Raw genomic sequence first — 25,272 nt, 5'->3', positions numbered from 1 at the left:
CTGGAGAGATGGCTTAGCGGTTAAGCGCTTGCCTGTGAAGCCTCAGGACCCCGGTTCGAGGCTCGGTTCCCCAGGTCCCACGTTAGCCAGATGCACAAGGGGGCGCCCGCGTCTGGAGTTCGTTTGCAGTGGCTGGAAGCCCTTGCGTGCCCATTCTCTCTCTCTCTACCTATCTACCTCTCTTCCCCCCCCCCACTCTCAATAAATAAAAATGAACAAAAAAATTAAAAAAAAAAAAAAAGAACAGGTAATGGGACTGGGCATGGCGGCACATGCGTTTCATCCCAGCACTCGGGAGGCAGAGGTAGGAGGATCACTGTAATTTCGAGGCCACCCTTAGACTGCATAATGTACATAGTGACTTCCAGGTCCGCCTGGGCTAGAGCAACACCCTACCTTGAAAATCCAAAAAAGGGAGGAAGGAAGAAAGGAGAGAAATAGAGAAAAAGAAAAGGTGATGGAAAAGGATTATAATCAAAATACATTCTACATGTTTAAAAATTGTCAGTAAAAATAAAAGTTAAAAAACAAGTTTGAGACTAGCTTCCCGCATATATAAATATTTTGCCATATTAGAAACTCAAAGCTTAATTGCTAATAGATGAAACCTACTTAGAAGGCTGTTTGTAGTCATTAAAACTGAAAGTCAATGTAGTAGTTACACATTTTAAATTTATTTTCATTAAAAATGAGGCACACTGGGCATGGTGGCTCGTGCCTTTAATAATCCGGCACTCAGGAGGCTGAGGTAGAAGGCTCACTGTGAGTCTGAGGTTAGCCTGGGCTACTACAGAGTGAGTTTCAGGTCAGCCTGGGCTCAAGTTTACCTTGAACAAAAGAAGAAAAAAAGAGGAGCAAGTTCGACATGGGGGAGAATGTCTGTAACCCCATTACTGAGGAGGCTGAGGCAAAAAGAATTACAAGTTTGACACCAGCCTGAGCTGTATGGCAAAAAGCCTGTCTCAAAAAAAAAAAAAAAAAGCTGTTTCCTTAGAAGCAGGTGGGTTTGCGGAAGTGCCTTGCGCATAAGTACAGACATCAGGAGGCTTAAGGAGATCACAGGGGCTCATGGGAGTAGAAGGGACCTAGAGGTGACAGACACTGCCTGGCAGTGCCAGGTGTGGAAGCCGTGTGTAGGTGTCCACAGCCACTCAGGTAGCCCGGGACCCAGGAGCACAGGGGTGACCTTCAGCTCCACCAAGGGTGGGTCTCTTAACTGGCCTCCCCCTGGAGAAATTCCCCTTCTGCCGGCATCTCCTCCCCGCCTTTCCAGTCCCACACACGCCGTGTGGGATCAGAAGGTGAGCAGAGCCAGACCCAAGGTCACCCTCACAACCTCCATGGCACGTTAACACGCCCAGTCGCTCCGGGTAATATGTGAAGTGTGCCTGCTGTCCAGATGACACTGACCTTGAGAACTCAGGCATTCACAAGGGGGGCCCCTTTTGAGGGGATGCAGTCGTGCCATAACATGTGACCCCTGCCCTTCATGTGTTCCACTGAGCGGACACTTCTCGCTTCTGCCCCGTCCATCATCCAAGACAGACACAGTCCCGTTCCAGGTGAATGTCATGTGTGTTACCTCGGGCTCCCCTATGCTTCCAGTGTCTTCAGAGTCTCCAGTGCAGCCTTTGCTGCAGTCCCCGGGGAAATTTGGGGTTGGAAACAGTACTCAGAAAAGTGTCCGCTGAGAAGCAAGCTCTCATACTGACGAGCATCCCCGGACACCGAGACCACGGCTGTAGCCCGGTGGCACCGGGCCCATGGCCAGCAGCGCTGAGGGAGAGCCATGAGGTACCCGCACTGGGAACACGCAGCCCCAGCCTGGCCTCATGGGGTTTCTGCGCACCTGGCAATCAGGATTCTGTTAACACGTATCTCGGTTTGTGTTGGGTGGGTTGTTGTTTTTTTCTTGCAAGTTTGCAGTGCCTGGACTTTCCCTGTCCCTTCCTCTTCTTAAGCAGAACACGATCTTCATGTAAAGGAGAGATTATTTTGAGCAGCAACAAAATCACACAATGACACCCAAAATTGTGGCATTAAAAACAGCCCTTCCGGGCTGGAGACATGGCTTAGCGGTTAAGCGCTTGCCTATGAAGCCTAAGGACCCCGGTTCGAGGCTCAGTTCCCCAGGTCCCACGTTAGCCAGATGCACAAGGGGGCGCACGCATCTGGAGTTCTTCTGCAGTGGCTGGAGGCCCTGGCACGTCCATTCTCTCTCTCTCTCACTAACTGCCTCTTTTCTCTCTTTCTGTCTGTCACTCGCAAATAAATAAATAAAAATTTTTTAAAAAACTGCCCTTCCACCACCTGTTTGCCCTTGCTCTATGGCTACTCAAGCAGGAGAAAGTGAAGATAGTCATAAAGCAGCCTGTGGCCCAGGACCTGTGATGTGATGACACCTCCTGAGGTCTCCCCTCCCCATACACAGACCCCAAAATGAGGCCTTGGCTTTTGGGTAAGTCTCTGCCTGCCCGCTAAGTTGGCCATTAAACGGCCATTGTTGCGTCACACCAGTCTTACGTGAGAACAGAGCGTGTTTTCTTTAGGGTTAGCCATCTTACAGCATGGCCAGCTAAGTCTGTTTACCTGGGACGTGGTGAAGGAGAAGTCATTTTTCAGAACCAAACCCACCCAGAGTGCAAAAGGGTCCTTGTGTGCTGCAGGTTGGGGTGGGGGGCACCGTGCAGCCACAGAGGCCTTGGAGAGCTTGTGTTCCGCTGTCACGTGTGACCCATTCTGTTTTCCCCCCCGCAGATTCCCCACGGTGGCAGTGAGCATCGGGTTTGCTGTTCACCAAGAGGTAACACAGCCCTGTTTGTTTGGTTTCAACCTCTGCGCTCCTGTTTGTTCTTTGCTGTGTGTCTTAATCGTGACGACTGTGTCCAAGTATGTATTTTTTTTTTTTAAATCTGAGAAAGTAAACAACCACAGACCCATTTTGGGGGGGGGGCGGGTGAGGTGGGATGGGTTTGGGGCTCACTCCTGAGGGCTAGCTGGCTCCTGTTTCTGCTCTGGTCCTTTTCACGACTGTTGTGGAAAGTGATGTTCTGAACAGATGGTCCACGCTGGTCTCCATCTGACCCCTGGAGCGTGTGATCGAGACACAAAAAGGTTATTTTTGAATGACATTTTTAATCTCAAAATTGTATTAATTCTTCATTTCCCCCTGGCTATTAGGATGAGAATGTGGCCCTGTCAGAATTCCCAGAGACCTTCTAAACTAAGCAGCAGCCTGAGGTCTGTCTGCAGGAAGGAAGGCCAGGGACTAGAGATTCACACAGGAAGATTTGAAGGGCCTTAATTGCTTATAGTAATGCAAGTACCATCGTTAGTTCCACTTAAAGTTGCCCCCAGGGCTAGGGAGATCGCTCAGGGATTAAAGACGCTTGCTTACTAAGCCTGCTGGCCTGGTTCAATTCCCCCGTACCCGCAAAGTGGTACAACGCATCAGGAGTTTGTTTATAAAAGTGAGAGGCCTTGGTGCACCCATTCTCCTATCTCGCTAGCTCTCGCTCACTCTCCTTGCAAAATGAATAAAAATGCTTTAAAAGCTGCCCCCTTTGGATAGCACGAATCCTCATCATCCTTATTATCAGCATCCAGCACACACCTCACTAAGTCTCTACCTTTGTTTTAGTTTTTTAAATATTTATTTTATTTAAATATTCAAATATTTATTTTATGTTACTCATTTACAAGTAGAGAGAAACAGGAAACACACAGAGAAAGAATGGTCACACCAGGCCTCTAGCCACCGCAAATGAACTCCAGATGCATGTGCCATTTTGTGCTTCTAGCTTTGTGTGCGTACTAGGGAATAGAACCTGGGTCATTAGGCTTTGCAGGCGAGCACCTTAACCGTTAAGCCATCTCTCTAGCCCTAAAGTCTCAACCTTAAATGATCAGTAAAAATGTCAACGTTGAGAGCCGGTACAGTGCACTTTTAATCCCAGCACTCACGAGGCAGAGGTAGGAGGACCACCGTGAGTTTGAGGCCACCCTAAGATGACATAGTGAATTCCAGGTTAGCCTGGGCTAGAGTGAGACCCTACCTCGAAGGGAAAAAAAAGTCAACATTGAAACCAGGGTAAGGAGTTGGCATCCTGGTTTCTCTGTTCAGCAACATCACAAATTGTGGTGAACATGGGACGCCCCAGCTCTTAGCCGCCAGGTTCCCATCATGGGAGGCAGGACTGCCAGGAAGGAAGGCTGGGGACCACAAAGGCCAGCTAGGTCCTCAGCCTGCTATATCTAACCCAAGTTTCTAGTGACTGAACATGGGAATACTGCTTTTAGTTGTGGCTTTACCCTTCCCCCCCATCCCCCACTTGCAAATAAATTAATTAAAAAAAAATTTTTTTTTTGGTTTTTCAAAGTAGGGTCTCACTCTATCTCAGGCTGACCTGGAATTCACTATGTAATTTCAGGCTGGCCTTGAACTCATGGTGATCCTCCTACCTTTGCCTTCTGAGTGCTGGGATTAAAGATATATGCACCACCACACTTGGCCCTAAAAAATATTTTTTTAAAAAAGAGAACTTGGGCTGGAGAGATGGCTTAGCGGTTAAGCGCTTGCCTGTGAAGCCTAAGGACCCTGGTTCGAGGCTCGGTTCCCCAGGTCCCACGTTAGCCAGATGCACAAGGGGGCGCACGTGTCTGGAGTTCGTTTGCAGAGGCTGGAAGCCCTGGCGTGCCCATTCTCTCTCTCTCCCTCTATCTGTCTTTCTCTCTATGTCTGTTGCTCTCAAATAAATAAAAAATGAACAAAAAAAAAATTTAAAAAAGAGAACTTTTGGGGGCCCGGAGAGATGGCTTAGTAGTTAAGGCACTTGCCTGCGAAGCCTGAGGATCCATGTTCAACTCTTCAGGTCCCACATAAGCCAGATTCACAAGGTGATGAAAGCACGCAAGTTCACACTTGCGCACAAAGTGTCTGGAATTTGATTACAGTGGCTGGAGGCCCTGGTGTGCCAATTCTCTATCTCTCTTTTACTCTTGCTCCCTCTCGTAAAAAAGGGGCAGTCTGTTAGACTTGCCTCAAAGAAACAAAAAAAAGGACTTTTTTGTTGGGAATAGTAGTATACAACTCTAATCCCAGCACTCAAGAGGCAGAGGTAGGAGGATTGCCCTGAGTTCAAGGCCAGCCCGGGATTACAGAGTGAGTTTCAGGTCAACCTGGCCTAGAGGGAGACTCTGCCTTGAGGGGGGAAAAAAGAACTATTTAAAGATAAGGCTTTCTTAGTTTTTAAAATAAGTTTGGGCTGGGTAATGTTGCACCTGCTTTTAATCCCAGCACTCAGGATGCAGAGGTAGGAAGATCACTGTGAGTTTGAGTGAGTTCTAGGTCAGCCTGGGCTAGAATAAAACCCCACCTCAAAAAAAAAAAAAAAAAAGTTTAAGCCAGGCGTGGTGGCACACACCTTTAATCCCAGCACTCAGGAGGCAGAGGTAGGGGGATTTCCGTGAGTTCAAGGCCACCCTGAAACTCCATAGTGAATTCCAGGTCAGCCTGGGCTAGAGTGAGACCCTACCTCGAAAACCAAAAAAAAAAAAAAAAAAGTTTAAATAAATTTGGGTTGCTAATGCTTGGTTATGATTTTTTTGTTTTGTCTTGTTTCTTTGAGGTAGGGTTTTGCTCTAGCCCGGGCTGACCTGGAATTCACTAGGTAGTCTCAGGATGGCCTCGAACTCACAGCAGTCCTCCTACCTCTCTTTCCCAAGTGCTGGGATTAAAGGTGTGTGCCACATGCCCGGCTCATTATAACTTTTTAAATGTATTCACTTGTTTGCACGTATGTGTATATGGGCGCACCAAGGTCTCTTGCCACTGCAGATGGAATGCCAGACACTTGCACCATGTGCTGTGTGCTTTTATGAGGATAGCTAGGGGACTGAATCCAGACTAGTAAGCAAGGGCCTTTAACCACCGAGCCATCCCCCCCCCCAGGCCATGGATTAAAATTTTTAATATTGTTTGCCTCAATATATCTTAATTTTTTAAATATTTTATTTATTTATTTGAGAGAGACAGAGTGAGTAAGGGTGCAGTAGGGCCTCCTACCACTGCAAAGAAACTCCAGACACAGGCGGCACTTCATACATCTGGCTTTACATGGGTACTGGGGACTCAAACCTGGACTGTCAGGCTTTGCAAGCAAGCACCTTTAATCTCTGAGCCATTTCTCCAGCCCCAAAGACAGGCATATATAATTTTTTTCCATTTATTGGAGAGAGGCAGATAAAGAGAATGGGCGTGTCAGGACCTCTCGCCACTGCAAGCAAACTCCAGACACGTGTGCCACTTTGTGCATCTGGCCTGACATGGTACTGGGGAATTGAACCTGGGCCATCAGACTTTGCAAACAAGCACCTTTAACTTCTGGGCCATCTCTCTGCCCGCCCTCCCCCGCCCCAAATTAATTTATTTAAGAAAAGAAAGCTTACTGTCATGTGCATGTCTACTTTGAAATCTGATTTTTTTTTCCATCACTTTCTAGAAAGGCAGTTTCCATTGTCACTGAACTAGCTTCAGCATCGAGCAGACCCTTCACCTTTGCATTGCTGTCTTTCCCTGTGTGGATGAATGCATGATGTGCATTTGCTTTCTTCTTGCCCCTGCCTCCTGTAGCTAGAATTCGGAGTGATTCACCACTGCACGGAGGAGCGGCTCTACACGGGTCGGAGGGGCCAGGGCGCCTTCTGTAATGGCCAGCGCCTCCAGGTCTCTGGAGAGACAGGTAAGATTCATGCGGCTCATCTCACTTAGCCTGTGGGAGATAGAGAGGGAGGGATGGAAAATACCAAAGTCGTCATTACATACACAATGGTAGCAATCTTCTGCAAAGGGTTCTGGCTCTTTTTTTTTTTTTTTTTTTTTTTTTAATTTGAGAAACAGAGAGAGAGAGAAAGGAAAAAAACATGGATGCACCAAAGCTTCTAGCTTCTACCAATGAACTCAACACATGTGCCACCTTACGCATCTGGCTTACATGGGTCCTGGGGAATTGAGCCTGGGTCCTTTGGTTTTGCAGGCAAGTGCCTTTAACCAGTAAGCCAGCTGTCCAGCCCCATGTCCCAGCTCTTTTTAGGGACATTGTGTCCCTTGTGGAAGTGGAAACAGCCTGGCCTGGTCACAGCGGTGTTGTCCGTGTGCCCTCACCTGTCGTCTTGAAGGTGATGGTCACCGTTACGACTAGGTCTGATTGGGTTGAATGAGTACTGCAAATGCTGTTTGGTGCTCGCAGGGATTGTTGTCTGGTCCTTAGTCCCCTGGGTGTGGTTCCGTTCCAGTGGGGAGATGATGCCATGGACAGGAGCTGTACAGAAAAAGCAATGTTTCCATGCACCGTAGGCTAAGCCGTTTTCCTTAGGGCAGAGCCTCAAGGACTCCTTCCCCTGCCAGAGGCTCACCCTGGCACTGCTTACCATTAGCAATGTCCCAGCTTGGGGTTTTGCGGCCTCCCTTTGGCCTTTCTCCCACGTTGATTAAACCGGCAAGGTTTTACTGACTCTAGAGAAGGTATTGTAGGCAACAGAAAAATGCCAGACAGAACGAAAAAGGGAAAGACCCGAAGAGAAGCAGCTGAGTAAGGAGCTTTGAAAAGCTCCCAAATACCTCCATGATTGGATTTGCAGAGGCCGTGGGGTGTAGGCTAGAACACTCACCTAACATGCACGAGGCTGTGGCCTCCCTTCCCGGCCGCTGGAGGGGGAATCGGGCAGCAAGCACGGTTTCCTCGTTATTCTAACACCCGTGAGCATCGGAAAGTGCTCCCTCCCAGTCCAGCCCCTGGTCTCCATTTGCTACGATGAGCCTTGGTCCTGGAATGTCAGTACGCTGAGCCATCTGCTTTCCTTACACGCTCCTCCCCATGCCTGTCACTAGCTTATCCCCTCCCTGCATCCTCAGTCCCTAGCTCCCGTTCGCCCTGTCTCATCCTCCCTGTGGATGCCTGTGTGCCTAGCACAGGCGTCGAGGGCAGCTGGGTCTGGCCTATGGGGAGCTGACTCTCCACCACCCGTGGGGGCACCACCCGTGGGTTAGCAGCGCCGTGGAGGAAAGAGACCACGAGGGTCTTGCACAGGCCCAGAGCAAAAGCGCACCAGCAGAGTGACCCATCAGTTAGCATTCTGATCCAAAAGTGGTCTGGGTAGAGCCCCGGGTGCCACCCCATTTCTCCTTCTCTCGGAGTGATTTTCTCTGGCAAAAAGGCATTCATTCCCCCAGGCCTAACCAGGGAAGACTGTGGTGAGGAAGCCAATCATTAAACAGGCTCCGGTGAACTTTGCTCCAGGTTTCATTTGACACGACCGCGGCTATTCACATGCTTTCCTCCCGGTCAGCTGCCTTCACTCGGGTCAAGTGGTGACTCCAGGGCCGTGGACCCCACCTGCCCCAGCTCTGTGTCCCCTGAGCTCCTCCGCAAGGGCAGTGCCCGGCCTGGCTTACACTCTTGCGGGACCCCCAGGAAGCGCCTGAGCTGTCCCCAAAGTTCCCACTCACACTCGTTACTCACCTCCCTGTGCTTCCGCCCACTGCCACAGGGAGTCCTGTCCTCTCCCCCCCGCAAAGAGCAGTTGTGATTACAAGGTCAGTGTGTGGTTTTCAGCCTCCAGCACGTCAGCACGTGGTTGGCAGTGAGCCCTTCTGGGGTCATGCACACCTGGTTTCAGGTCCTGATTCTGCCTCCTGGGCCTGGCGCGAGCTAGGTGACCTCTCGGAGCTCAGTCCCTGGTTCTCGTACTCCTAGGCTCTCCAGAGGCTGAGGCTGGAGGACTGAGTCCAAAGCTACAGAAAGAGACCCTGTTTCAGAGAGAGAGAAAGAGAGAAGGGGAGAAAGAAGGAAGAAGAGGGGAGGGGAGGGGAGGGGAGGGGAGGGGAGGGGAGGGGAGGGGAGGGGAGGGGAGGGGAGGGGAGGGGAGGGGAGGGGAGGGGAGGGGAGGGAAGGGAAGGGAAGGGAAGGGAAGGGAAGGGAAGGGAAGGGAAGGGAAGGGAAGGGAAGGGAAGGGAAGGGAAGGGAAGGGAAGGGAAGGGAAGCAGATGGGAGAAAAGAGACTTGATTGTTGGGAGAAAAGAGATTTGATTGTTAGGAGAATTAAATAAAATTTTGTACATACAAAGAGCTTGTGTTAGTTATGGTGGCAACACCGTGACGCCTGACAGAAGCAACTGAAGGGAGGAAGGATTTATCTTGAGTCACAGGTCCAGAGGGTTTCTGTCCATCTAGACAGGGAAGGCGTGGTGGAGCAATTCAGTTCACAGTGGCAGGATCGTGTGGTTGCAGGGGCAGTGTGGTAGAGGCTATTCACATCATGGTCGACCTTGAAGCTGAGAAAGACAGGAAGTTATGGATACCATGTCCCCGTAGACGTACCCTATCTCTGCCTCCCCAGTGCTGAAATTACAGGGGGTGTACCACCACCCTCAGCTTTTATATGGGTGCTGAGGTTCTGAACTGGACTCCTTGTGCTTGTGTGGCAAGCGCTTTCGTCACTGAACCATCTCCCTGTTCCCAGTTATCCTTTCTTCTATCTAAAGCTACTTCTGTTGCATGAGCATATCTTTTTTAAATTATTTATTTATTTATTTGCATGTATGGGCACACTTGCCAGGGGTTTCTTGCCACTGCTAACAAATGGTAGATGTTTGCCCACATTTTGTGCCAGGCTGAGAAATTGAACCCAGGCCAACAGGCTTTTTGCAAGCAAGTGTCTTTAACCCCTGAGCCATCTCCGTACCCTCAGGTGTTCTTTCCTCTCCCTCTGAGGCAGGGTCTCGCTCTGGCCCAGGCTGACCTGTAATTCACTATGTAGTCCTAGGCTGACCTTGAACTCAGGGCAACCCTCTTACCTCTGCCTCCCAGGTGCTGGGATTAAAGGTGTGCGCCACCATGCCCAGCTTCAGGTATTCTTTACTTATTTATTTTCGTTTTGAGAGAAAGGGGAAGGCAGATGAGAGAGAATGGGCATGCCAGGGCCTCCAGCCACTACAAACACCAAGATGTATGTGTCACCTTGTACATCTGGCTTACATGGGTCCTGGGGAATTGAACCTGGGTCCTTTGGCTTTGCAGGCAAGTGCCTTAACTACCAAGCTATCTCTCCAGCCCAGGTATTCTTTTTTGACTACAGAAAAGTTGTTCTGTTCATTTTTCCTCATATAGTTGCATGTGTTGTTCCACCATGGGTCTTTGTAGTTTTAGTTGTTTGGTTTATTTGTTTGATCTCCAACCAACCAAATTGCAAACAACTTTATGTGGATGGCCAGGGAATTGAACCCAGGACTACAGCCTTTGCAAATGTCTCCCTAGCCCATTTATTTGTTTTAAATATTTTATCGAATTATTTATTTAAGAGATTGGGGGCAGATAGAGAATGAATGGGTGTACTAGGGTCTCTAGCCACTGCAGACAAACTACAGATGTGTGTGCCACCTTATGCATCTGGCTTTATGTGTGTACCTGGGGAATGGAACCCAGATCCTTTGTCTTTGCTGGTAAGCACCTTAACCTTAACAGCAAAGCCATCTCTCCAGCCCTGTTCATTTGGTTGGTTGTTTTTGTTTTGTTTTGTTTTTTGACACAGGGTTTCATGTAGCCCAGGCTGACCTCAAACTCACTACATAGCTGAAGATGACCTTGAATTTCTGATTCTCCTGCCTCTACCTACCATTTACTGGGATTATAGTCATGTATCACTATGTCTAATTTATGCAATGCTGGGCATAGAACCCAGAGCCTTGTGCATGTTAGGCAAGCACTCTACCAGCTGAGCTATATACCATAGCCCTGTAGTTATTTATTTATTTTTTTTTTTCTGTTTTCCCCAAGCATGGACTCACCATAGCCCAGACTGATCTGGAACTCATTCTGTAGATCCAGGCTAGTCTCAAATTGACTCTCCTACCTGAGCCTCCCAAGTACTAGGATTAAGGCTTGTGCCACCACACCTGGCTCCAGTTATTTATTTTTACTTGGACTTTGTGCTTCTGAACTTTGGGGGCCCTAGGAAGGTGTGGGTCTAGGATGGTTTTAGTGGTTCAAGGCGGTGGAGCTCCTCTTCTGCTGTTTTTGTCAAGTCTTTAAATCCTTGGCCTTGGCCTTGGCCTGGGTCGTTTTGGCTCTGTTCTCCTCAGCCTCACCTAAGTCTTCTGTTCTCTTTGCCCTGTGGTTCCCGTTGGTATCTTTAGCGATCAGTCCTGTGAGTGCTTGATACCTGCCAGTAAATGGCTGCTGCTTCTCCATCAACAAGGATGTAAGGTGGAAGTAAGTTTACTGATAGAACGCTCCCTTCGGGGAATAGTAGGGGTCCTGAGCAGGTTGCTGCTGATAGTGAAAGGAATGGGTTTTGATTTATCTTAGGATATCCCTCCCTCATCCTTGGATTGGTCTTCAGGGAATGCAGGCTCTGTTCCTGCTCCATTTCTACACTTACAATTTGACTCCCACCTTGGTCCACGCAGGAAGAATCTAGCCTGACAGCCAGACCCAATGTCATCCTGCCCTCTTAGGGTACCTGCGATTTTTGACTCAGGGACGTAGTATGTGTCCAACCCCTCACACGGTGACCTGTGTGGTCTCCAGTGGTGGCCGTGACTTTGAGGTTCCCCTGTTCTTGGGTCAGTAGATGCCCAATGCTTCATTCTTCTTCCTCCTGTGCAGATCCCAAGACCGCAGTCCACCTGCTGGAGGCCTGGGTAGAATTGGTGGACATAGTTCTTTTGCTGCTGCTACCTAAGTTTGCAAATTCTATCCTTCCCAGTGTGTTGGTTAGCTTCCTGTTGCTGTGACAGAATACTCGAGATGAACAACTTAAAAGCAGGAAAGAGTTATCTTGGCTTACAGTTTCAGAGGCTTCGGCCAACAGTTAGTTGACCTTTTTGGGCTGTCATAGCCCATAATATTATGACCGAAGCACTTGGCAAAGGAAACTGCTTCTGTCACGGTCAGCCTCAGGTTGCTGGGATGAACCTCCAGACCAGACACAGTGATGGCGGCGGGGGGGGAATTTATTTGAAGCTTACAGATCCAGGGGAAGTTCCATAGTGGCAGAAGAAGCTGGCCCCCTTTCACAGGTCCACACAGAGAGAAAAGCCACCACCAACACCATAAGCAAACGCCCTCCAGGAACTCCAGGCAGAGCGCATGCACTCTGTATATCTTTAGACTGGAATTCCAGATCCGCCCACACCTTAGGGCTGGACACTAGGATCCACCCACAGTGACGCCAAGTTACAAGCTTTAATAAAGCTCCTGAACCTACTGGGGGACATCCGTTTAAACTACCACATTCCGCCGCTGCTCCCTTCTTGGTAACTGGGAAGCAAAGAGGCTGGAGGGGGTCAAGGTCCCCAAATCCCCCTTAGCCAATTATGGTGGCACACACTTACACATAGGTAGGAAATGGCCAAAGACCCCTTTGAGGGCCCCAAGTGACCTCACTAGTTCTCTCATGAGGCTCCCCTTAAAGATTTCACCACCTCTCAAAAGTGCCACAGGCTGAAGACTAAATCTATAACCCAGGGCCTCTGAGAACATTTAAGATCTGGACTATAGTACCCAAAATTCTAAATAAGCTTCTTGTTCTCTCCCTCAAATTAGTTTTCTTTTTTGTTTGTTGTATGTATGTGTATGTGAGTTCAGGCGTATGTGTGCCACAATAGGAGTATCGAGATCAGAGGATAACTTTCGGATCAAGCCTGGTCCTCTCCATTCACATCGTTATTTTTATTCTTTTAGTGTGTGCGCATGTGCCAGGGCACATATGTGGTCAAACGACAACTTTGAGGTGTCTGTGCTCTGTCTTCTTTGAGACAGGGTCTCTTGCTGCTACAAATGAGTTGCCAGACCGCAAAACTGTCAGAGGCACATGAGACCAGCTGCCCGCGAGCCGCAGACTCTGCTGGTTCCATCCCCCACTGTTGTGGGCAAGCTGCGATCCCAGCCGCACGCACCCCTCACCGCTAGGCCATCTCGGCAGCTTTCATGGGTGCTGGGGAATCGAACCCACGCCAACACACTTTGTAAGCAAGCATCTTTAACCACTAAGCCATCACCCAAGTCTTTGTTTTTTCTTTTTCTTTCTCTTTTTTGTGGTAGGGTTGATTATTTCTAGTATTTCATTTTCAGGAAAGTTGAATCATACGGTGTAAAAATGGTGTTTGCATTTGTGAAATTTCTCTTGAGGCAGGACTCTGATATTAGGTCTTTTTTTTTTTTTTTCCTTCCCCCCCCTCCCCCCCGAGGTAAGGTCTCACTCTAGCCCAGGCTGACCTGGACTTCACTATGGAGTCTCAGGGTGACCTTGAACTCACGGCAATCCGCCTACCTCTGCCTCCCGAGTGCTGGGATTAAAGGCGTGCACCACCACGCCCGGCTTGATATTAGGTCTTTTAACTTTGTGTTACTCCATCAGAACAATCTGTCAGAAGTCAGATTTTTTTTTTTCTTAATTCTAAAAAATCTGCTTATTGAACGAGTATACAGAGTTACTGTACTTTGGAATCTATGCTCAGTGTGGCCTTGAGTGCATGGTGATTCTCCTATCTCTGCCTCCTGAGTGCTGGGATTAAAAGCATGCACCAACACACCCGGCTTATTCTTTTCTTAATATTGTTTAAAAGATATACTTTTTAAACCAGTAATATATATACATATATATATGGCATAAGGTTTGCATTCTAGTCAATTTTTTGGTTGTTTTTTAAAATTTTTATTTTCAAGCAGAAAGAGACAGAGAGAATGGACCCACCAGGGCCTCCAGCCACTGCAAACAAACTCCAGATGCATGCACTTTGTGCATCTGGCATTATGTGAGTCCTAGGGAATTGAACCCAGGTTATTAGGCCTTGCAGACAAGTGTGTTAACCACTGAGCTATCTCTCCAGCCCCATCCTAGTCATTCTTAAGCATAGTATTTAATGAGGTCACTTATATTCCCAGTGCTATATAGCCATCAACATGTTGCATTTCCAAACAAGAACACTACCCAATAAGCAAGGGTTTCCTGTTCCCACCCCCAAGGAGTCACAGATACCTAGGATTTCTTCTCTATTTGGTTAATAGTGAAAATACTATGGTTAAGATAGGACAAATGATAATAAAAGTACAAAAACCATAAGAATTTTATGGAATTAGCCAAATATCGTAAGATGATTAAGTAGAGATTATAAGAAATTGCCTTTTTTTCTTTTATCCAAGGCAGAATAACAATGGAAAGCATTTTGCCTGTAGGTGGCAATCACAGACTTTCATTGTACTCAGCTTGGTTTCACGACAGTGGGAAGGAATGAATTCATTGAAGCCAGAAGAGAAGGTTGCTCAATTCTGAGCGATCTTTTAGTAGAGCTTAATACTCTGTTAGAGGCTCTACTTTCCCTCCCAGCCCTGCAGTAAACAAAAAGGAAAAGGGAAGTGGGATTGGGAACAGCTACAGGAAGAAATCACCAGACATCTCTGAGTTTGAGCCTGGGCCTCACCACTTCTGGGCTCCAGAGCCTGGAACAGATACTTTCCTAAGCCTGGCTTCCCGTCTGTAAGACAGGACAGTAAAGGAATAGCTGTGAAGCACTCTGCACAGGCCTGTGGGAGGAGAGGAGAATGTGAGCTGAGCAATGACTGTCTCCACTTGACTTAATTTCCCATGTGAAGCCACTCAGGGGCACTCACTTGAGGACCCCACCTTCTTGCAACCATCCTGAGTGTGGGTACACCCGCTTGTCCAGGCTCGCCTGGGTGGTGAACCTGCTCTGGCCCCTGCGTACAGCCTTCCATCAGTGTAAGGGGGAGCATTAAGTGAGACCCTGGTTTAAGCAGAGTCACTTCTCAGCAGTCTGGTTAAAGCAGGGTTTTGTTCCCTTATGGGTCATCCAGCTCCCTAAACCACAGGGGGATCTTCCCAGGGCTATGAAGATCCTGCAGCTAGGAGATGCAGTGGATGTGAAATCTCATTCTTTTTTTTTTTTTTTTTTGTTTTTGTTTTTGTTTTTCGAGGTAGGGTCTCACTCTGGTCCAGGCTGACCTGGAATTAACTCTGTAGTCTCAGGGTGGCCTTGAACTCACGGCAATCCTCCTACCTCTGCCTCCCGAGTGCTGGGATTAAAGGCATGCGCCACCACGCCCAGCTGAGAATCTCATTCTTAAGTGTGTATCACAGAGTACCTGTTAGGAGTTTGCAAGTCGCAGAGGATGTTTCATACCAAAATAGAGGCAGAGAAGGAGTGTGAAATTGATAGAGCTCTTCTGGGATCAGTTTGAAAAATTATGTCAAAACCTAAAATATGCATAGATCTTGATTCAGAAGGCCCACTTAAAACATATCAAGATGGCTCCACCAGAAAGAGATTATTATAGCATTAGTTCTAGTTATAAGAACCAAGAGTGTTTGGGGCTGAAGAGGAGGCTCAACAGTTGAAGGCACTTGCTTACAAAACCTGCCATTCTGGGTTAGATTCCCCAGTACCTATGTAAAGCCAGGTGCACAAAGTGGTGCATGTGACTAGAGTTTGTTTGCAGTGTTAGAAGGTTCTGGCATGCCCATTTTCTCACTCTCTCTGTAATTACTAAATATTTAGAAAAAAATGTTCAGTTCCCTAAACCACTGAGCCATTTTCCCAGCCCCTTTTTCTTTTTCTTTATAACTTTTTAAAAGCAAATTTAGATTTACAGCAAAAGTTAACAAAAGGTAGAGTTACCTCATTGCCTCTGCCCACACATAAACTGCCACCGAGTGTCCCCCACCAGAGTAATATCTTTTTTAAAAAAAAAAAAAATCTATTTATTTGAGAAAAAGAGAGGAAAATGGGGCAAACAGGAAGAGTCATTATGGGTGGGCCAAGGCCTCCTGCTGCTACAAATGAACTCCAGACCTGGGCTCTCAGATTTTGCCAGCGAGTGCCTTTTACCGCTGAGCCATCTCTCCAACCCAGGAGGTTAGTTTTGGGACCTCTCCAGTGGCGGTGATATTTTGCATTCCCACCAGCAATGAAAGCCCTCACTACTCCCACAGCCTCCCCAGCGTTTGGTGTTGAATGTGCCCTGGATGTCGGCCATCCTGATAGAGTGCTAGTCGCTTGTTACTGCGCTAATTCTCGCCCTCCTGAAGACATGTGCTGTGAGCCTCTGTTCATAGGCTTGCTTGCTGTCCTCGTCTGGCACCTGTATCAGATTCTCATACGGGCCAGAGCAGTCCTGCTGAACTCAGAAGTTCCAGGGCTAGTGAGGTAGCTCAGTGGGGAGGGTGCCTCCCTCCAAGGCATGAAGCCCTGGGTCAATCCCCTAGCACCACGATAAAAAAGTTGGGCGTGGCAGTGCAGGCCTGTAATCTCAGCACTTGGGAGGTAGTGGAAAGGAGGATCAGGAGTTCAAGATCATCCTTGGATATATAGTGAGTTTAAGGTCCACGTAGGCTACATGAGACCCTGTCGATGGATGGATGGATGGATGGATGGATGGATGGATGGATGGATGGATAGGTAGATAGATTATAAACAAAAAAAAAAAAACTACAAATTGAAAACATTACCAATTTAACAAATAAAATTAAAACAAAGTGTTTTGGGAGCTGGAGGGATGGCTTAGCGGTTAAGGCATTTGCCAGCAAAGCCAAAGGACATCGGATCGATTCCCCAGGACCCACGTAAACCAGAAGCACAAGGTGGCGCATGCATCTGGAGTTCATTTGAGGTGGTTGGAGGCCCTGGTGCACCCATTGTCTCTCTCTCTCTCTCTCTCTCTGTCATTCTTTCTCTCTCTGTCTGTCAAATAAATGAATAAAATCATTTATTTATTTATTATTTTTTTATTTTCACAATTTTTATTAACATTTTCCATAATTATAAAAAAAATCCCATGGTATTACCTCTACCCCCCCTCCGCACTTTCCCCTTTGAAATTCATTCTTCATCATATTACCTTCCCATCTCAATCATTGTACTTACATATATACAATATCAACCTATTAAGTGCACTCCTCCCTTCCTTTCTCTTCCCTTTATGTCTCCTTTTTAACTTACTGGCCTCTGCTACTAAGTATTTTCATTCTCACGCAGAAGCCCAATTATCTGTAGCTAGGATCCACATATGAGGGAGAACATGTGGCGCTTGGCTTTCTGGGCCTGGGTTACCTCACTTAGTATAATCCTTTCCAGATCCATCCATTTTTCTGCAAATTTCATAACTTCACTTTTCTTTACCGCTGAGTAGAACTCCATTGTATAAATAAATGTGCCACATCTTCATTATCCACTCATCAGTTGAGGGACATCTAGGCTGGTTCCATTTCCCAGCTATTATAAATTGAGCAGCAATAAACATGGTTGAGCATGTACTGCTAAGCAAATGAGATGAGTCCTTTGGATATATGTCTAGGAGTGCTATAGCTGGGTCATCTGGTAGATGAATCTTTAGCTGTTTTAGGAACCTCCACACTGATTTCCACAATGGCTGGACCAGATTGCATTCCCACCAGCAGTGCAGAAGGGTTCCTTTTTTTCCACATCCCCGCCAACATTTATGATCATTTGTTTTCATGATGGTGGCCAATCTGACAGGAGTGAGATGGAATCTCAATGTCGTTTTAATCTGCATTTCCCTGATGACTAGTGACGTAGAACATCTTTTTAGATGCTTATATGCCATTCGTATTTCTTCCTTTGAGAATGCTCCATCTAGCTCCATAGCCCATTTTTTGACTTGTTTGATTCCTTATTATTTAACTTTTTGAGTTCTTTCTCTTTGTGTCTGTCAAATAAATAAATAAATAAATAAATAAATACATTTTAAAAAGTGTTTTGGGTTTGCCATTCAGGAGAAACCCACAGCCTCCCACAGGCCAGGCAAGGGCTCCTACAAGCCACAGCCCAGCTTCCATGCGTGCTGGTGTTTGATGGAAAGCGTTCCCTCCTTTGGGGACTGTTTATTGAGCCCCTGCTGCCCCTGGCCTGGGGAATGGCTTCTTTAAAAGCTTTCTGTCCGCTCTGGAAAAGTACCACTAGGTTTCTGGCTAAGTGGGGCAGGATCTGAGGAGTAGGCTGTGGAAAGGTGACCTAGATCCCGCTTTTGAGGCTTCTGAGGGCACATCTGGAGCAGCGTCTGCTGGATACCCAGTACACTGAGACCCCTGGGAGGCTTCAGTGCTGGGCATGCTGGGTCTGAATAGCTGGGACCTCCTGAACGCAGGTGGCTCTGGTGCAGAGCCAAGTGTTTTGGGGAGCATGTGAAAGGTGAAATAAGAACTTAGCTAGACAGATAAGGGACAGATCATATGGATTGTGCACAATTTGGAAGTGTTACACAGAATTGGACCTATTGAGTGAAGTAACATAATGAAGGCCATCTCCCCTGGCTGTGGAGTACAGCTGGGTTTTTACCTGAGTATAGCTACATGTGTCTCCATCCTGCCTTGGGTATGACTTGGTGAGACACAGGACCTGTTTGGGCACATGGCAGAGCAAGTGCAAATTGTCCACAGTGACTCTTGGTCATGTTTCTGACACCCACTAGCCCGGCTCCTGGCTTGGGAAATGGGACCCTGTTACATAAGCAGGACAGTTGGTGTGAGCACCTTGGGGCCCCTGTGTGAAGAAAGCCACGGGTTCCCAGGTGCCAGCCCTCCTGTGTCCCAGTCCCATCGGTCCTGTTCTAAGTCACTTTCTCCACGGGAAGATACCCACTCCTGTGATCACAGCAGACAGAGATAGGTCTGTGTTAGACCCTTCTAGAAAGATGGACCCGATGAGGTGTTTTTTTTTTTTCCTCCTTCACATACGGGGTGTTCAGTGTGAAGTCATGGGTGAGGGGGATTTTCATAAGCCACAAGATCCTCCCAAGGTTTTTGCGCTCCTCCGTTGGTTTCCCCGACTCCTCAGCAGTCAGGCTAAGACAGAAAATAGTAATCCAGAGCTGGAGAGAAGGCTTAGCAGTTAAGGCGCTTGCCTGCGAAGCCTAAGGACACATGTTCCATCTCTCTCCAGATCCCACGTAAACCACATACTCAAAGGTGAGGCAAGTGCAAAGTTGCACATGCCCACTAGGTGGCACAAGTGTCTGGAGTTCAGTTGCAGTGACTAAGGCCCGGGCAGGCCAGTTCTCTCTCTCTCTGCCTCATTCTTTCTAAAAGAAAAAAAATTTTTAACGGGAAACAGGAACCTAAGGGGAGGGTGACAACATGGACCTGGAGCATGCTGGCTTCTCCCACCACATCCTTCCTGCCATCAGCGCTATGGGAAAGTCCTCACTGTTTCAGCCACCCCCTGCTCTGAGAAAGAATGATAGGCTGACCTTTACAGTTCACCTCGGGGAAACGAACCCCTGTGATTCCGTCAGAGCCAGGACTCGGTCTTTGCACTGATGGAAAATTCTGTCTTGCAGATCTTTCGAAGGCTTTGGTTCTGACAGAAATTGGGCCCAAACGTGATCCAGCTACCCTGAAACTGTTCCTGAGCAACATGGAGCGGCTGCTGCATGCCAAGGCTCATGGGTATAGGTCCTCAGTCCCGGGAGCACCCCACATGGTAGGATAGGACAGGAGGGGCAGGCAGAGGCCCTTGTCACAGAGGCCCTTGTCACAGAGGCCCATGCGCCGTCTTCCACGTTAACACTTGTCACCGGGCATCAGGAAGCGGACTCTGATCCTGTGCCTTTTATTTATTTATTTATTTATTTTTCAGCTTTCCTGGGTAGGACGTAGGGTTTCTGTCAGTGGCCTCGAATTCACAGCGATCCTCCTCCCTCTGCCTCCCGAGTGCTGGGACTAAAGGCGTGTGCCACCACGCCCAGAGCCCTGCCTTTTTATGATTAAGTTTTTGCGTCTGTGGAGCGAGGGTGTGTCCACGCATGCCACATTACACATGTGGAGGCTGGGATGTGAGTCTCCGTCTCCCATCCTGCCTGGGGTAGGGTCTCTTGTAATTCTTTGCTGCATCCACCTGGCTAGCTGGCCCATGTGCTTCTGAGGATTCTCCTGCCTCCCCCTCCCATCTCACCATAAGCACGCTGGGGCTTTGCCTGGGTTCTGGGGATCCAAACTCAGGTTGTCACATTGTGCAGCAAGCGCGTTATCTATCCGCTGAGCCCTCTCCCCAGCCCAGTCCTGTGTCGTCCTCCTCTGTTTGAGAGGGCAAGTAACTGACGTCTGGCCTCTCGGGAAGTGTATCTTCAGAGTTCCTCCTCAGTAGACTTTCTTTAAACCAACCGATGCTCTGATTTATTTTTCCTGCATGCTTGTTTTAATCTAGCTGGGCATGGTGGTGCACACCTTTAATCACAGCACTCGGGAGGCAGAGGTAGATGGTTCATTGTGAGCTCGAGGCCAGCCTGGAACTACAGAGTGAATTCCATCCAAGTCAGCCTAGGCCAGAGTGAAACCCTACCTCAAAAAACAAAAAAAAATCAATTGGGCGTGGTAGCATGGGAGGCAGAGGTAGAAGGATCACCATGAGTTCGAGGCCACCCTGAGACTACACAGTGAATTCCAGGTCAGCCTGGGCTAGAGTGTTATCCTACCTCAAAAAAGCATAAAATATTTTTAAAAAGGAAAAAGAAAATACTTCTCCTTATCTCCTCCCTTTCCCTTATCTGCACAGTAACCACCAGGTGCTTGGCATCCCTACATGTGATGCTCAAATGCTCAGTGGAGTTAGAACTTGAGGTTGCTGACTGCACCAGCCATGGCTCACACTCAGTAGCCCCACGTGGTCGGTAGCGGTGACCGTGCAGCATGCCGACATGACTGTAGAGATGCATTCTGCCAAGGCCACTGTGACTCCAGGACGGTACTCTGTATCCTGAGCTTAGAGTGTCGAGTCATCCCAGCAAGGTGTAAAGGGATGAGCAGGGGCCAGGCCGAGGGCTGTAGAGGCAAAGGCAAGGCAGGGCCCGCCGTGTCCACATCTCTTCTTCCCTCTTCTCCAGGGTCCGAGTGATCGGAAGCTCCACCTTGGCACTGTGCCACCTGGCCTCAGGGGCTGCTGATGCCTATTACCAGTTTGGCCTGCACTGCTGGGACCTGGCAGCCGCCACGGTCATTATTAGAGAAGCAGGTGGTATTGTGATGGACACCTCAGGTGAGCTCTGTGGCCCTTGGCCACTTCCTATTCTTGAGCCTAGCAGCAGGTGACGCTGGGCAGAGCACACTCTGAGTCGTCCCCGCACTGGATTCCCCTACCTCCTCTGAGTTCTATAGCCAAGATCACACCCGAGGCGCGCACAGTGACCAGCCAGAGAGGGCTCATATCCTGCCTTACCACACCTGCAGATGGGGATAGTTTGGCCCAACAACGGCGCCGCCATTCCACGTTCCCACATCGCTGACAGTTTCCGAGGGCTTTACCTTAGGCCTAGACTCCATGAGAACCCAGTGGGATAGACAGCAAATGTTACAGGCTCCCACCTTTGTGATCAGGTGCATCCCCAAGATTTGTAGCCCAAGTAGGATCAACACAGGTACCCAACAGGACTGTCTCTTTCCTTCTGCCTCAGTGCCATGGAGTCCTGGTCACTGACTCTCCTCCCTGGGCCATAAGTGAATCCCATGCATTGGGGAGCTAGAGAGATGGCTTAGTGGCTAAGGTGCAAAGCCTAAGGTCCCAGGTTCGATTTGATTCCCCAGTACCCACATAAAGCCAGATGTACGTGGTGGCACATGTGTCTAGAGTTTGTTTGCAGTGGCTAGAGATGAGCTCATTCTCTTTCTCAAATAAATAAATAAAATATTTTTTTTTTTTAGCCAGCTATGGTGGCGCACGCCTTTAATCCCAGCACTCAAGAGGCAGAGGTAGGAGGATTGCCGTGAGTTTGAGGCCACCCAGAGAGTACATAGTGAATTCCAGGCCAGCGTGGACTACAGTGAGACCCTACCTTGAAAAAAATGAAATTTCCATAGGCGCATCACTTAAATATATATACCACACACATACAAGGGATGTGTGCATGTGTTGGTTTTTCGAGGCAGGGTCTCACTCTAGCCCAGGCTGACCTAGAATTCACTCTGTATTCTCAGGGTGGCCTTGAACTCATGGCGATTTTCCTACCTCTGCCTCCCGAGTGCTGGGATTAAAGGCGTGCTTCACCATGCCTGGCTTTGTTTTTGTTTTTGTTTTTTTAAGGTAGGGTCTCACTCTAGCCCAGGCTGACCTGGAATTCACTCTGTATTCTTAGGGTGGCCTTGAACTCATAGTGATCCTGCCCCCCAGTGCTAGGATTAAAGGCGTGCTCCACCATGCCTGGCTTTGTTTTTGTTTTTGTTTTTTTAAGGTAGAGCCTCAGTCTAGCCCAGGCTGACCTGGAATTCACTCTGTAGTCTCAGGCTGGTTTGAACTCACAGTGATCCTCCTACCTCTGCCTCCTGAGTGCTGGGGTTAAAGGCACGCGCCACCACTCCTGGGTAAAATTTTTACTTTTTTATTTGTGAACAGAGAGAATGTATGCATGGGTGCACCAGGGCCTCTAGCCACTGGAAATGAACTCCAGACACGTGTGCCATTTTGTGTATCTGGCTTTATGTGGGTCCTGTGGATTCAAACCCAAGCTGTTAAGCTTTGCAAGCAAGCACCCTTAACTGCTGAGCCATCTCCTTAGCCCAAGCCCCATGCATTTCCGAACATCCTGCTGCAGCCACTCAGTGTCCAACAGACCCCTCGCCTGCATTTGGCTGAGATCCTTTCTGTTTCTCCTCCTCACTTTTAAACCAGGGCTTGTTGGCAGAAACCTTGCGGCTCATATTTATTCACTGGATATGGAAAACAGGTCTTCTGTAGTCTGCTTTTTACTTTTGTCCCATTTCTCCTTTGAAAACCTTAACTGAGCTGCTAGAAAGGTTTAAAAGCAAATCCATGTTGGTCTTTGGCAACAAAACTACACACCAGTCTCGCATTAAAAAGGACCTGGGGGCGGGCCATGGTGGTGTACGTCTTTAATCCCAGCACTTGGGAGGCAGAGGTAGGAGGAGGATCGTGGTGAGTTTGAGCCCACCCTGAGACTACATAGTGAATTCCAAGTCAGCCTGGGCTAGAGCGAGACCCTACCTTGGGGGGAAAAATGGAAAAAAAAAGGGGGGGTCTGAAGAGATGGGTTAACAGTTAAGGCATTTGCCTGTGAAGCCTAAGAATCCGGGTTTGATTCCCCAGGGCCCATGTAAGCCTGATGCACCCATTTTCCCTCTCCCCCCCCTCTCTCTCTTATAAATAAAAATAAAGTATTAAAAACAAAAAGCCCCCTGGCACTCTGGGGCTTATGTGAGCACACCTCGGGGTTCGTGTAAGTGTACCTAAGTCTCCAGCTCCAGAGTGAAGGAGCCTTCAACGGACACCCCAAAGAAAATGCAGCGAGCAGATGAAAAGCAGACGGCCCCTCCCAGGCTTCAGTTCTCGAGGCCAGGCCGCAGTCACCTGCTGCCTGACAGGGCAGAGGGACACCCAGCTCCCATCCTGGCCTCACCCATCCTTTACAGTTCATGGGACTCAGGTCCAGCCAACAACAGTCTCTGAGACAGAGCAGCTTCAGTGCCCATCCTTCCGCGCGTTCCCACTGGGGCAGGACAGGTGGAGAGAGGCCGTGGGCCCTCTGGCTGTTTTCTTTGGGACATGCACGTGTGTGAAGTTGCTCTGCAAGACTGTTCTCCCAGCTCCCTCTGGTAACTCAGATGTCCTCTTTCTCTCTCTTCTCTGTCCCCAGGGGGACCCCTCGATCTCATGTCCTGCAGAGTGGTTGCAGCTGGCACCAGAGAGATGGCAACGCTCATAGCTCAGGCCTTACAAACTATTAACTATGGGCGGGACGATGAGCTGTGAGTGGCACAATCACAAAGCAACAGGACCGCCCCCCCCAAAGACCCAAGGGCCTTCCTGGTGGCCCCCTGGGAAGAGCCGCCCCAGTGGCCTGTGCTCCGAGACAGGTGTCTGTTCCCCCAAATGGAGTTGCACTCGTGTGTGACAAGCTGTCTGAAGCCGCGTTTCTCTCACTGGGACTTGGTGCTTAGCTTGTCTCTCGTCATCACGCTTAGCCTCTTTCAAGTGGGTACACGTTCCTCTATCAAGACCAAGCCCAAATCTCACGTGAGGTGTGTATTAGTCATGCAGTCTTGGTTTGTTCCCCCTCCCCCGAATGCAGATCTCAGGTAATAAAGGTTTGAAATTTGTTCTCAAACACCCTCCCCGCGCCCACGGCCATGCTATCACACAGAATGCAATAAATCGGCGTTGCAGTGCACCGCCCGTCTCTTCCCTCCGTGCCACCTACTGGACGTCCCACTTCGTCCCCGACGAAGACCCCCCCCCACGGCCTCCGGAGAGGTTTGCACAGTAAAACCAAAGGTGTCCGCCTGGCTGCCTCGAACGCGCCCTCCCGCAGTGGCAATGATGTCAGTTTTCAAACTCCAAGACGCCTTATAAACACGGACCTGGGAAACCCAGTGGCTCCAACGGCATCTCTGAAATGCTCGTCTGTTCAGCGAAGAGAAATGTCGCCGGCTTTCTAGGTCCGGTTTTTGTCCCTTTGGAAGTGATATTATTCATGAGCCGTTCAAAAGAGGTTCTTGGGTGACAAGCCACTTCCCGTTTGAACATGGCCAAAGTCAGTGGGAGAGAGAAGTCCCGATCCACGCTTTTTACTTTCCCTCACCATCCACAGTCAGCGTGCTGGAAGCCTCCTTAGCGTCACCCTGAGCCCCATGCTTGAGAGGGAGCCTCTGTCAAGGGACCCCGTCACTGTCACCCAGGGTCACTAAGCACTAGCCAGCCACAGCCTAAAGGTATTTACTGCGCATGGGAGACTTCAGAGAGGAATCCACTGTGCCTTGCCTACGTTTTCCTTGGGTCACTTTTTCTGGTCTGAATGGAAAGGGCCGGATCACACACAGGGTGAGGGCCAGACATGCGCTGATGCAGGTCCCACTTGTGATTAATAAGCCAAACCTCACTGAGCATGCGGGAATATGTCAGAGCACATGCAGGGTCAGCGAGCAGGAGAGCCAGCGTCCATGGGTAAAATGGACATATCTCCACAGCTCAGAGCTCTGCGGGCCCCACACGGAATGGCACGCTGACGACCCCTTCTAAAACCCACTTATACAATGCATCAAACCTCTCTGTGGCGGAGCCCGCCTCTAAAGATTCTGCAGGTGACCCCCCCCCCCCCCGGCCCCACTGTGGAATGGGCCTGACAGGGAAGGACTAAGGTAGGTTTTAAGTCCTGCTTTCTACCCACGTGAAGCCAGGTGAGAACCCTAGAATCGCAGGTGATTCTGTGATGGCACAGGGGCGGATTGAAGGCTCAT

The 25,272-nt window shown here is 48.9% G+C and overlaps 1 protein-coding gene and 1 long non-coding RNA gene across 6 annotated transcripts in view; one reads left to right on the top strand and one right to left on the bottom strand.

The window, feature by feature from the left end:
* Impa2 (inositol monophosphatase 2) overlaps positions 1 to 24,143 on the top strand; it is a 54,832-nt gene extending 30,689 nt beyond the window's left edge. For all 3 annotated transcript variants that reach the window (XM_045142521.1, XM_045142520.1, XM_004656832.3), the window contains 5 exons: positions 2,758 to 2,803; positions 6,632 to 6,740; positions 19,371 to 19,479; positions 20,913 to 21,064; positions 23,673 to 24,143. In XM_045142521.1, coding sequence (XP_044998456.1) covers positions 2,758 to 2,803; positions 6,632 to 6,740; positions 19,371 to 19,479; positions 20,913 to 21,064; positions 23,673 to 23,788 — 532 coding nt within the window. In that variant the 3' untranslated portion in view covers positions 23,789 to 24,143. The remainder of the gene's footprint in view (positions 1 to 2,757; positions 2,804 to 6,631; positions 6,741 to 19,370; positions 19,480 to 20,912; positions 21,065 to 23,672) is intronic.
* Positions 2,417 to 7,883, bottom strand: LOC123458479. 3 transcript variants are annotated; one of them, XR_006635673.1, is made up of 4 exons: positions 7,669 to 7,883; positions 7,163 to 7,319; positions 6,555 to 6,770; positions 2,417 to 3,086 (listed from the first exon to the last, which is right to left on the bottom strand). It is a non-coding gene; the product is annotated as an uncharacterized LOC123458479 (long non-coding RNA). The 3 variants fall into 3 exon arrangements; XR_006635672.1 differs by lacking the exon at positions 2,417 to 3,086 and adding an exon at positions 7,429 to 7,513 and having other exon boundaries at positions 6,455 to 6,770; XR_006635671.1 differs by lacking the exon at positions 2,417 to 3,086 and having other exon boundaries at positions 6,455 to 6,770.
* Positions 24,144 to 25,272: the final 1,129 nt, after the last annotated feature.

The sequence above is a fragment of the Jaculus jaculus genome, chromosome 2, assembly GCF_020740685.1.
Source record: "Jaculus jaculus isolate mJacJac1 chromosome 2, mJacJac1.mat.Y.cur, whole genome shotgun sequence".
In the NCBI taxonomy this organism is placed as follows: domain Eukaryota; kingdom Metazoa; phylum Chordata; class Mammalia; order Rodentia; family Dipodidae; genus Jaculus; species Jaculus jaculus.
The sequence above is the reverse complement of the archived record's forward strand: the minus strand, read 5'-3'. Positions and strand labels throughout refer to the sequence as shown.